At 42.3% G+C, this 12,712-nt stretch overlaps 1 protein-coding gene across 5 annotated transcripts in view; it reads right to left on the bottom strand.

Annotated features, from left to right (window-relative positions):
- Positions 1 to 596: 596 nt before the first annotated feature.
- The window catches only part of FHIT (fragile histidine triad diadenosine triphosphatase), a 524,049-nt gene continuing 511,933 nt past the window's right edge, over positions 597 to 12,712 (bottom strand). For all 5 annotated transcript variants that reach the window (XM_053953734.1, XM_053953736.1, XM_053953735.1 and 2 more), the window contains 2 exons: positions 8,502 to 8,605; positions 597 to 1,123 (listed from right to left, as the gene is read on the bottom strand). In XM_053953734.1, coding sequence (XP_053809709.1) covers positions 8,504 to 8,605 — 102 coding nt within the window. In that variant the 3' untranslated portion in view covers positions 597 to 1,123; positions 8,502 to 8,503. The remainder of the gene's footprint in view (positions 1,124 to 8,501; positions 8,606 to 12,712) is intronic.

Here is a 12,712-nt window from a genome sequence, read left to right as displayed (position 1 = left end):
ACCCTCCAGGACAGACTAATTTGTTCTGAACATGCTCACACTGTGCTGCCAGGCAGGCAAAGCTCTGCCAGGCTCTGGTTTGGACCTGACTGTGACCTCCTCAAGCCCTCAGGTAGGCTCTGCACCCTACGGCCTCCCTCAGCATGACGCTTATTGAAAGACTTGGGAGCATTTTGCTTTTCATCCTAAGTTTGGGGAACACAGAAAACCTTGATTGTTTGCTTCCCTGCAGTTCCAGAGGAGGATTATGGGTCCTCTTTTCATGCAAATCTTACAGACTCATTTCTTCTCTCTTCCATCTGTTTTTTGACTTGTTTTCCTGCATTATGTGTTAGCAGTCAACAACTAACCCGTGCTGGGTTTCTTCCTGTGCAGGGTTCTGAACACAGCATTTCTTGCCCAGAGATTGTTCCACGTGGGAGGCTCCCACTCGTTGTTTGTGGCTGGGAGCAGCCATTCATGCCAGCCTAACCCTAATGTGATTATTATCCCATGAGCAACTTCCCATATTAATTGTTTTACAAAAGTGTTTTGCATCACTTAAAACTCCAGAAGCCTTTTCATAATGCATTAAAAGAACAGAGAAAAGAAAGATCTCAGGAAGCTGAATATTTATTGTTATAGAAGAAAAAACAGCTTTCCAAGTTTATCTTGGCTTGTCTGTAACAAAGTCTTGGTTTGTATGAATTGCCACACTGCTAAAAGATCTAATTCTTCTATGATAAAATAGCCTATATACAATAACTGAATCAAAGAGCACAACAAGGAGTAAACACTTTATAATGTACCTAAACGCAGTAGCTACCTGATTTTCCTGGGACTTTATTTCTATTTAGGCCAAGGGACAATTTAAAAAGATTCATTCCCAAGTACACAATTCAGAAAAATATGAGTTACAATTCAGAGCAATATTTTGAACCAGTGCTGTTTAGTTGTCTTAGCTGGAATTCAACCTTGATGATATCCAAAGGTCCAATAAAATTTTTCATGGAAGAATCCCATACTTGTAGAACATAATAAAATTGTCGAGCTGCAGCTGCAGGGCCACTGAGAACTGGAGAATGAGGTCATTCTTTCTGGGGACTTTCTGGTGTCATGGGATGTGTTCCAAACACTTTGTTACCTGAGAAGTATCAAACATAACAGATCATTACATATAATAGCAGCTTTGATCTTTGTTAGTAAGACAAAATGTGAGGCTGTTTATTACTAACGACTTAGGTGCTCATTAGTGTGTTCTGACAGGAGTCACTGACAGCAATAGGCAAAAGGAAATGTTCAGTGTTAAACCCCCACACAGCACATTGCAGCTCCTATTACAGCCCATGCAACAGAGAAAGAGAAAAGCCTTGCACACAACTATTTTAAAATTTACCAGAGCAAGAAAGAGATCTGTCCAATTTATTATCTGCTTTTTCAATAAACTGCACTTGCAAATAATACTAATGCCTGCCTTTCACATCGTGCTTTTTGTTCCTAACTCAAAAAGCACCCTTGGACAGAGGTCAGGATCATTTTACAAAAACCAAACATGAAGTGAGGCCACCCCTCTGATGTCCCTGAGTAAGGCAGCACAGTCCCCAGCTCTGCTGACCGCTCCTCATAGGAACAAAGGATTAGAAAGGGCATCTTGTGTCATCAAATCCAGCTTCTTACTCTTCAAATCTATTTTGCTATAATAACCTCATGCAAGACTCTTTGGGGCTCATGATCTCTTATATAAGCTCCTACAAATAATCTTTCAAGACTATCATCTCTTGTTTATCCTCATCCATCCTGACCATATGGTGGGACTCTGCCTAATGCCAAGGAATTACACACCAGTGATTTGGGACCATCACCCAGAAAATACCCTCAGCTTCACACGCGGGAGAATAAATGGGGCATTTCTTGCCATGTCTGCTCCAATTTTATGCATCTCTTGGTGGTCCATCCTAGTAAAAGACCTATAATAGATGCCATGACAGATGTGGAAGGTGTTCCTGAAGCAGAGAAATAGAAATGCTGAGAGCCTGAAGCTGTGGAAGCTGTGTGTGAACTCCCTGCACAAACTCACAGCACAGTTGCTACTGCAGTGGTAGCTGGAGGCTTGCAGCAGCCCCAGGTGCTGACACAAGTGGGGCATTTGAGTTTATTCCTGCAATACCTCTGCTTTTGTGTAGAGACTGGCATCCTGGCAAACAACAGAGCCTCAAGTACGCTCAGTCCAACATATTTCCAACATCCATCACCCCCTTCCTTTCTCAAATAACTACTTACTGGAGGAGTTATTAATGCCTTTCCACCTACACAGCCTAGACAGTGACACTCACACAAAGGCAGTGTTGAAGCTTTGAGGTCAGGTTCGAGTTGCTGGTTCCAATGTCTCTCTGGGCAGTTCTATTATGCAGCAGCCACAGCAACAGGATACCACAATAGAAACCTTTGCTAATAATTGAGCATGAAATAGGCTTTTGGCTTGGTATCTTCAGTTTTGTACCTTCACTTCAGAACATGTTTAGAGCTGGGAAAATTATCTCGGCTTATTAAACACAAAGCTGTTACCCAAGTGTTAGATGAGGGCACGGCCCCCGAACTCGCTCCCCGGGGCTGCGCGTGAGGCTCGGATCTTGCTGCTGCTGTGGCTGCAATTCCCCAGCCACCCACTTCTTTGTTTGATTGTCTTTGTCACTGAAACATATGTTTCCCATTCCCACGACATTTTGAGCAACAGTTTCCATTGTAAGCCCCTCCTGACTGACAGTTCGATGGCAGCCTGTGAATCACTTGGCACGGATTTTGTGAATCTGCTTCAAGGAGGGTCTGGCTGCTCGTGAAGAGCATCCTCTGGCAGCTTTGGGGGCAAGAGATTAGCACCATTTTAGCACAGGTTTGGGTGTAAAAATGCCTAGTCGCAGTTGACATCATCCTTATTTGAAGCTCAGCATTGTCCTGCACCTCAGCTCTTTTACCCCAGGTCCTCAGACAAATGTCCACCACTTTTGCTCAGCTTTCGCCCTTTTCCTCCCATACAACGTGACACACAAAGCCAACGATGAATCAAGAACTGATCCCACTGACAATATTTGATTTTGACAATATTTGATTTTGACAAGGTAGGCATTCAGGCTGCTGGATGTGCAGGTTAAGAGAAACATTTGGCTGTCAGCTTTCTTCACCAACAGTAGCACATTATGCTGTACAATCATGTCTGTGTCTCTGGCCCTGATGTTTCTACTGTGGCCATAATTACAGGATCCAAGCACTGCTGTATGGAATTCATGTACTGGACAGCTGAATTGAACAGGCCACCTATAGGGAAATGAAATGACTTTGTATAATAATGTATAACTTTCAGGACAGTACTACTTCCAGCCTCAAAACATAGCCCTGGAATGGGTGTGAGAAGGACATCATTGCCTCCCACAAGAGGATGACATTTCCTTTATAACTTTAGCTAGCACTCCTGTAGCTCTGTTTTCATAATAAATAATCACATGCTTCAACCAGAAAAATAATCAACCTCAACACTGAGGCTGCTGTGCATTAGCACACCACATTTATTTGGGGAAGCCTTTTGCCCTGAGCTTTCTGAGTGTCACTGCTGTACAGTCACTGCACCACTTCTGGCTGTTAACACCTTGAAGAGGTAATGTAATTCCTGTGTATAAACCTTCTCCCTGCTGCAGAGTTGGAGTCTGGATATTTTACACTTAAAAAATACCAGCAAGGGCCAGATTATGTTTGTTGGATTTGTGTTGATAATTAACTTTCTTTGCATCCCATTGAAATGACAAAAACATTACTTTATATGTACTTACTGCAGAAAAAAGAGAATTTTGTGTGGAAAAGCACAGACCCTGTGATCTGATCCATCTTTTCTTTGCTATTTCCAACTACTTAAAGCATAATGTCACACTGAAATGCACACTTGGAGTGCTGCATTCTCTTCTGACAGATTTTTATTATATTTTTCAAGGTGACCTTCATAAAATGTGTTTCTTTTGAAGCTTATACTTCATTCTCAGGTCATAATAGTTTCACACAGGCAAGCAAACTGCCAGCTCCTGCTTTCTAATTAATGCTTCTTGGAGGCTTCTGAGTGGGGGATATAATTAATAGCACTTAAGTCTGGAGTGCAGAGAAATCTATAGCAGATTACTGGGATGTGTGTTTACTGCAGGATTACACACAAACAGCTCCTAGACCATGTTCTCTGGGAATTGCCCAGGCCCTGGCACCACCTGACTCTAAGTCCAGTGTAAGCACTCAAAAGGTTGCCCTGCTCTATCAAGTGAGGCTCGGAAACTACTGAGGGTCTCTGCTTGCTGCAGCCCTTTTCCCTGCTCCCATTTCCCATAACACAGCATGCTGTGCTTTTCAAAACTGCCTGGTCACTCTGCTTTGCCAACAGGCAGCACCAATTGCAGAAAATACCTGCACCATGCCTGTGGTGCCCACCCAGGGGACAGCCTGCTCTGTGGCCCACAGTGCATCTTCTGGGGCAGACTGTGTCCTCACTGCATCCCAGATCCACTCTGTGCATCACAGACACAGCCATTGCTTTGTGGGTTTATGCAGTTTAAAGTACCAGAAATGATAGGAGGGTTTTTCTTGCAGTAAAACAAGCAAAGATGGGTGTTGCAAGTCATTTTGTCATACTTGCCTAAATTTAAGGGAAGTGATGGGATTGCTTTGGTGTTCACTCTCACGCATGCAGCATGGATTGTCACACTCCAGAGGTGCTGGAGCAAAATCAGATGCAAGTCAAATTGCCAGTTTAAATTCCCCCTGGCCTGCGGCTGCTATCAGTGGTAATTTCCCTGCTGAAGTCAATAGAAGCATTTTTTCGCACTTGCCGAGATCTTGATGCAGAACAGGCAGCTGTGAGGCAGGATGAGTGCTCTCAAAGAATGAGTGGGGGAGAGTAGAATTTATACTCTCTGGAAAAGCTGGAAAGACTGTATTATCAAGAAACATTGCCAGACTGGGGACAAGGGGGAGAATTGACATCAGAAATCCTGCAAGACTGTGCAGGACACATTATTTGAAGGGATTTCTACAAGAATTTGGCAGGACACAAAATATTCAGGTGGTTAAGTAATTAAAAGCTATTGAATGTTTGTAACTCCAAGCACTTGGCAACAGAATATCACTGTCAACTTCTTTATGCAAAGGGACATCTTGACATTGTACTTAAGACTGACTACTTTTCTAATGGCATAAAAGTATTACTTCAGTTATGCACAAAATAGGAAAACTACTGAAACTTGTGCAGCCTGGTTCTTTCTTCAGAAATAACAACACAGAGTGAAGCTACCTTTGAAGAGAAACATTTTTCACATACTATCTGAAGGTTAAAGTCTTTTAATCTTTAGCCTTTTTGCTGGCATATGCAATTTAAAATGCTCAAAACAGACTATCAAAACAGCCAGCTATACATAGCTAGAAAATTCAAAAGACGCATCTGAAAATAGGCTTGGAAATTAGGGTGCTGCATCAAATCCTGCTCTTTCAGTAAGGACCTTTTCCCTGTGGATCCACCTCAAAAAGGATCCAAGTTACCAAACACACCTGACCAGAGGACAGCCAACACAGAATGAGAAACAGCTCCCAAAGAGGCTCTAAAGAGGTCAAATCTTGGTGCTACTAACAAGAGAGTGACTAACGGGGGAAATTCTGTATTAAATATCCACCCCCCAGAATGTTTTTCTTTCCTTTTCTTTCTCACTTCTAGAGTCAAATGAAGTTCTCCTGAGCTTCAGCTCTGCAGACACAGTTCTGTGAGCAGAAAGAACAAGTCCTTCTAATGAGGTGGGATACAGTGGCATGGGGACACCCAGGGGAAGACCAGAAACACATGCAAAGCACAAATTCACTCACTGATATTGCACACACAGATAAAATATTTAAAGATAAGCATTTTCTCAAGGGTGGAAACTTCGCAAGGCTAAATGTGTTCATTTCCTGAAGAAAGTGGGTGGATATTTTGGGTCATCTGGGGACTGATGTAGAAGCACTTAACTATAGTTAGTCAGCCAAGAGGGATCAGCACCAGCAAATTAAGTAGAGAGAGAACTTAGAGCTTCTTGCCTTACTCAAGTATTTATTAGGAAAAAGTTACTTGCAAGTCCTTCTTGATTAGATAGTCTCTAAATACAGGTAAGAGATGCTACTGGACCTTGTCTAGTCATACAGGAGTTGTGGCAGGTGGTGAAGGACTTGTGATAAATGTAAGGGTAGCTGGAAAAGCCCTAAAACACAGCTCAGTCTGCCCAGGCTAAGCTAGCTAAGCTGGGCTTCTTAAAACAAAACAACAAAGTACAAAAATAATGCATGCGGCCTTAAAAATCGCTATTTATTGGCTGCAGAACACCCACATTCAGCTCTTTCTGACTTTTCCCATGCTGCATGAAAAAGCCTCAAGTCAAGTGTCATTTAGGTAAACCCACAAATGGCAAAATAAATCCTTTGTAGGTGAAATACAAAAATAGCTTCAAAGAAGGATGCATATAACCTTGTTAATTTGCCAAAAGTTTTCAGTCTTCATCAGTTTAGAAGCAAGGTTAAGAGAGAAGACAAAGGCTGAGAAATGCAGAAGGTGCATAGATATACCTTTATCTCAGGTTCAGACCCTTAAACCTCAGTATTAGGGAGAAGAAATTGACAGTGATGCCTAATGTTGGGAATCAAGGGTTGGAAGGACTGCCTGCACTAGGCACTCTCATGATAATGAGGCCAGGAAGATTTAATTTACCAGTTTGTTCTAGGAAAGGTAATGACCTCAATATCACGGGAAACGTATCAAGAGGTCATCCATGCAGACACACGCTGACTCATTTTCATAACAAATGGAAATAGATGTCCAGCCACACAAATTTGCTTACAGGAAAGGATTTATGCCATCTATCCAGCTTTGTATTTAGTATCAGAAAAGATAAAGAACATTTTATTGATATGTGGGGATTTCATTCCAAGCCCTTTGAGAATCTCTAGGAAAAAATGCATTTCCAATTCATTTCTGAGGAGAACAAAAAACCCCCCGCCCAAAACCTACCAAATCAATAAAGGGAAAAAAAAATATCACACTAGAATAGGGATGTGCCATTTCCCCCTAAATACTATTCATTGGTTGCTGGGCCATAGATGAAGCACCACATAAAGCCTCTGTTAGAGAAGAGTGCTTACACATGCATTACCAAGGATATGCTCTTCCTGGCTGAGTAATTCACTTTTGAGCAGCATATTTCTGAGAAGGTGAAAAGTGGGTGTCTAAATGCAACTCCAGCAGCCACTGCAGAAATGTGACTGTGTAGCCCAAACCCTGGAGGTCCCAGCTGCTGGGGAGAAGTTTCCTTCACAGATGGGAATTACATGTGTTACATGGCTTTTTCTGTGCCCATCCACAGAAGGGTTGGCACAGCTACTTTGGCTGGAGAAGACAAGAGCATGGTCACGATGTGAGAAAAAAAAATGGAAGGGGAAGTCTGATGAACTCCAAATGGAGTCATCCAAAATGCCATCCAAATGGCAGAATGGCACAGGAGATGAGAGCTACCACGTAAGTGTGCCACCCATACATTGCACAGTTTAGCTCACAAGATTTCTCAAGCTGGGCTGAAAGCACAGTGAGTCACACAGACAGAGGAGGGTTATTTCTGGGATTTTGGTTCTTCAGAGGAAAAACATGAAACAGTCAGAAATGACAGAGAAGTGAGAGTGCTGGATGATGGCAAACAGCATGTGGGGAGCAGGGGAGAGGGAGATTTGGCATCCTTGCTGCAGTATTACATCCCAGCCTAATTCACATTGATCTCCAGGGGCCAGTTCATTTCTGCTGGAAGAATCTGGCTTCTGGGACTTCAGGTACAAAATGGAAAACTCTCAATTTCTAGAGCACCAATGTTAGCAACCAATGTTGCCAAGTTTTTTCTCTTTTCTATTCCTCCCTGCAAATCTTTCTTTTTCTCATAAAGTCAGTGGAAAAGTTAGCAGAACAGGCAGTTTTCCAGCAGGCTTAGTTTTGGAAGTTGAACTGATCAAATCATTTAATACTTAATAAAGTATAGGTGAGGTTAGTGTTTGCTTATGCACTCTATAGACTGAATTCTCATGCAATTTTGTATGTATAGGTGCATATGCATATGTGGCTGTACACAGACACACCAGTTTTAGCTCTTTATAGAGGTACCAGGGCTATTTTCTGTCCTAAAAACAGAGTGAGGATACATTAGGTTGAAGACTCCTCCTAAGTAAATGCTGATGATTCTCACTTCTAGATACACCATTATTTTTGCTGTCTGGAAACAAAATACTCTAGGATGGTGCTGATTTGTTCAAGAAGGAGCATGTTATTTCAGCCACTGTTGGAGTGCTGTGATTTTTTGGAAACAACACAAAACTAAGAGCTTTGTTTTCTTTTGTTTCATTCTAGTTATTTGCCCTGTTGTCCTCAAGAAGACTCTGGAGGCTTGAGCAAAGGTTTGGGTGCTGCAGGAGTAAGTCAAAGTTCAGATCATTACCTCTAACTTTCCTGGAAATACTTCTTCAGAATTTCTGCTTCAGCTGCCATTTCTTCTTCTGTCCTCCACTTGTCAGGGGAATCATCTTTATCATGTCGCTGCAACTTTTTGAGGGAGAAAAGAAAAAAAAAAGTAGTTTATTATTTTTTTCAGTTTTAATGTCAAATTTAGGGCAATCAGTCTAACTATTCCATGTGTCTTCAGGATGGATGGAGCTGGTGATGAAGAGAGGAAGGGTGAAGGTTGCTGGTTTAGAGTGGTGACAGTGGCTGCATTTACAAGGACAGCACCAGGTGCCAGGGTGAGTGACAGGCAGGGACAGGCTCAGCTTTGTGGGCTGATGGTCAGACACCTTGTGAGTCATTGATGCAAAGCTGGCAGGTGAAACAACAGGAAAACACTCAGGTCCTTTGAAGCACCCACTGCACCAGTGGAGTGAGCTGGACGCCTTGTCACTATTTCCTGTAAATTCTTCTCTCTGTCTTTTCCTCTGCCCATGGGATCACCTTTCCAATCAAAGACCTATTGTGATAACAAGGCCCTGTTGCAGCTGATTCCTAGTAGAAGTTTATATTAATATTTTTTTCATTCCTTCTCTGCATGCAAGTTATTCATCCTTCCCTGCCATTGTTGGAAGCAAGACACATCCCTGGTCTAGAAACAAAGCCTGTTATTTTAAGCATAATTATATTTCATTGATTTCTTGGGAAAAAAAAGTATAAGAAACATATAATTTTTGTGTCCAGCTTGCACACTATGCCCACAAAAATTCGATCTATCCCATATGCAGTAACTGTTACATGACATTGTCCCAGACATGATAATTTCTTCCTTTGCCACTCAAGAAGAAGGGAGAAGCTGACAGCTTTGCTGCTTTCCTGAAGAGGGGAGCTCCACATTAGGGTAAATACTGGCATTTGAGTGACTATTTGTGCACATGTCCATTCAAAGAACCCCTGACACTTGTCAAGTGAAGGCAGCATTTACACCAGACAGAAGAAACATTTACTTAACAGATCAAGTATTGAGATTCCAGTGGTTCTCTAGGTTTAGAGCACAGCACAGACTGCATTAACAGCACCAGTGCTTCTAAGGAACTTCATAATACTAAATTCCGTTAATGCCACAAAAATTTTTTGAAAACTAATGAATTTACACTTCTTATTCCAGGAAAAAAATGATAGTATAGAAGATGAAGCAGCGAAAAAACAAAGATGAAGCCATCATGAACCTCCAAGCAAAGTGCTTTACTGTATGTGGGATGTTTAGCAATAAACTAGGATTGTTAGCATACCTCCAACTCACAAATACTTTTATTTGCGCTATGTTTCTCCTACTCTGAATTTTGCTGCCGGCTAGAGTCCCATGTAGTTTTACACTCTGCAGCACAGCCCTGCTCAGCAGATGAAGCTGCATTGGAAAGCCATTTCCTTTCATGCCAATACAATGCAGTAGCTGTAGGCAAATTCAAGTGTATTACTCTTCAACTCAAAGAAGACTAATCTTCATTGTTACATTAGTACTAAGCATGTTATAAATCCATCTTGTAATAATGCCAAAGAATTAGAGAGAAAGATTTAAAAGGCAGGGACTGGTACAGTGCAGACACTATTGGCACATGCCCTGGGTCCAAGTCACCCTCTTGGGTCACCTGCTGTCACCCTCTGCACACACCCACGAGGTGTGTAGGTACCTCAGCTGACCTGGCAATGAGTTATTGGAAAGAGTATCCATCATCCTGTACTTTCTATGGACTGGGAATGCTCACACCTCACAAGAGAATGCACCAGGACAAGGCAAGTGGTGGTAAATCTGACTGAGGTGTGAGCTGTTTTCTGAAAAAAAAGCAGTGTTTTGGTCATTCAATATGGCAATGCTGGTAGGAGGTACAGCAGGCAAAAGCTGGAAGGCAAGGGAGAGCTGCCCCTGTTCCTCAAGGTCTCCTTGTTTAACCCAGAAGAATTGTTTTTAGTGACATGATTTGGCTGCTGCTCTCCCTTGCTGTCTTGTTTCTGCACAATCCAGGTGAGAGCTGGCTCCATGTGCAGACTGGTAAAGTGGGGATGTGACTGGTAGGTGATGATTTTTTTTTCCTGTTCAAAAAACCTGAAGTGAGTAGTAATAAGGAAGGTTAACCTGCAATGGCTGTTGTTGTTGTCTAAATTAAAACCGTGCAGCTACAGACCACAGTGACTTCTCAAAGCTGGCAAAGGCGAGGGTTTCTTCTGCTACATAACAGCTAACCTTTAAAAATAATCAATCTTTGGGGTTAAAACAGATGTATGGAGAGCAGCAATGAATCCTTAAACGTGCCTGGAAGCCCAGCAGCCCTGGCTACCAGTGTACAGCCCCCAGGACACAGAGCAGCCCAGTCTGGGTGGGAGCTCAGTGCAGGTGTCTCGAGCCTCTGTCACTGAAAAGGTGCCTCCACATTTTGTGGCCACACTGAGAATGTCAAACCACAGCCTGAGGTCTTAAACCATTGCCACAGCCAAGGTATTCATTGTTGACTGATTTAGAGATGAGTATTATTTCTGTATAAAGTTGCTGCATCTATCCCCAGACAGAATCCCAGGACCACTCTGTGCTCAGAGCTCTTACTGTGCCAGTCATTTCTGAGGTGCAATCCACAATTATCACCCCCAGAGCCACTTAGTTTTGATATTACCAAACTAACACTGGAAGTATTGGGAAAACCACCTCTGGTGGCTTCCTACCCTCCTCTGACACCACCATCCTGCAGCTCCAGTACAAGCCAAACCATAGAGAGAGCCACTTTGATGCAAAATAGTTCCATTATGGATAACCTTGCTAGAGGAGGAGTCTGGAGGAGGCCAAGAAGTTGATAGGAGGACCGGACCTTCTCTATGAACACAGGCTGAGAAAATTGGGGCTGTTCAGCCCCCAAGATCCAATTTTCAGGATCTGCTAGGGATCCCTAATGGTGACAAGGGAATGTGATCATGGATGGGTTTGGTCTCACCTGGTTATTTAATGTTCTTAAGTAAAGTACATTTCAGCTGGGTTCAGTTCTCCCCGTGAGGGCCTCGGTAAGCTAAAGCTACCTTTTACTTTTTTTTTAACTTTATGTAAAATTTTACTTTATGTAAAATGTTTTTGTTTGTTTTAATTAAGAGAGATTAAGACAGTCTCTGTAGTATTTTGGCGACGTTGTAAAGCTACTTTCAGGAGAGCATAGATTTTTCAGTTATAAATTGTACTGATTTAGAATTCAGGTGGGGAACAAACATAACAGTTGATACTTGTTTCTTAGGGACTTCTGTGCCTTAGAGTGTGTTCATATTCACACACACATCCAAGTCCCAGCTGTGAATCTTTGCAAACATCTGACTTGTATTGAAAGTTTGGATTAAACTGAGGAAACAACACTCTCCTGCACCTCAAGAACACACCCAAGGTTCTGCTCAAGCTAAAGGGCAAAAAAGTGCCTCTATTTGCCAGATATCCTTTCATAAAAAATAGTGATTTATCCATCTTTCCTACCCCTGTCAGATGGTAAAAGCTGGGTAAGTTGAGCTGATATCCTTATTCAGATATATCCAAACACAGACTAGCTTGAAGTTTGTGATACTTTCTGTACAACAATTCTGCAAACTCAGTGCACACCAAGGCAAGGTGAGTCTATAAAACCTTTTCTGTAAGGCTCCAAATTAGTTACCATTTCAAAGCAGCTGGTACTTGGCCTGTTTTCATAAGAGGAAGGTGATGCAAAAGCATTGCACCAGGTGGACAAAATGTTTTACTGCAAAACCCTGAAAGCCCCAAATTCTCTGAAACCAAACCTGTTTGTAGACACTCACTACAGGAGTGTTTCTGAATCCTGAGCACCGACAGGAAGGTGAGCAGCGCCCTCAGCATAGCTTGGATAACTCCAAAAGGAGGGAACAGGATGAGAGAGCATGAGCAGCTCTTTTAGACAATCTCTATTATGCTAAATTTTTCTTTTAATATTCTGAACAAGCATTGGGACACACATTAGTCAGTTCTCTAATCGCAGTTGCCCAGCAAATTACACACTGTAACTGCTCAACATTCTTCAAGCACCAAGACTCGTGTTTATAACTCCAAACAGCTTCTTGCCTTGCAGTACAAATAAATGCACCATTTCTAAGATATGCCCTTCTTCAAGCAGATCATTACTGATGTCTGACTTCTTGGGCTTCCTGATAAATTATCCTCTTCTTTCACCT

The sequence above is a fragment of the Vidua chalybeata genome, chromosome 12 (genome assembly GCF_026979565.1).
Source record: "Vidua chalybeata isolate OUT-0048 chromosome 12, bVidCha1 merged haplotype, whole genome shotgun sequence".
NCBI lineage: Eukaryota > Metazoa > Chordata > Aves > Passeriformes > Viduidae > Vidua > Vidua chalybeata.
The sequence above is the reverse complement of the archived record's forward strand: the minus strand, read 5'-3'. Positions and strand labels throughout refer to the sequence as shown.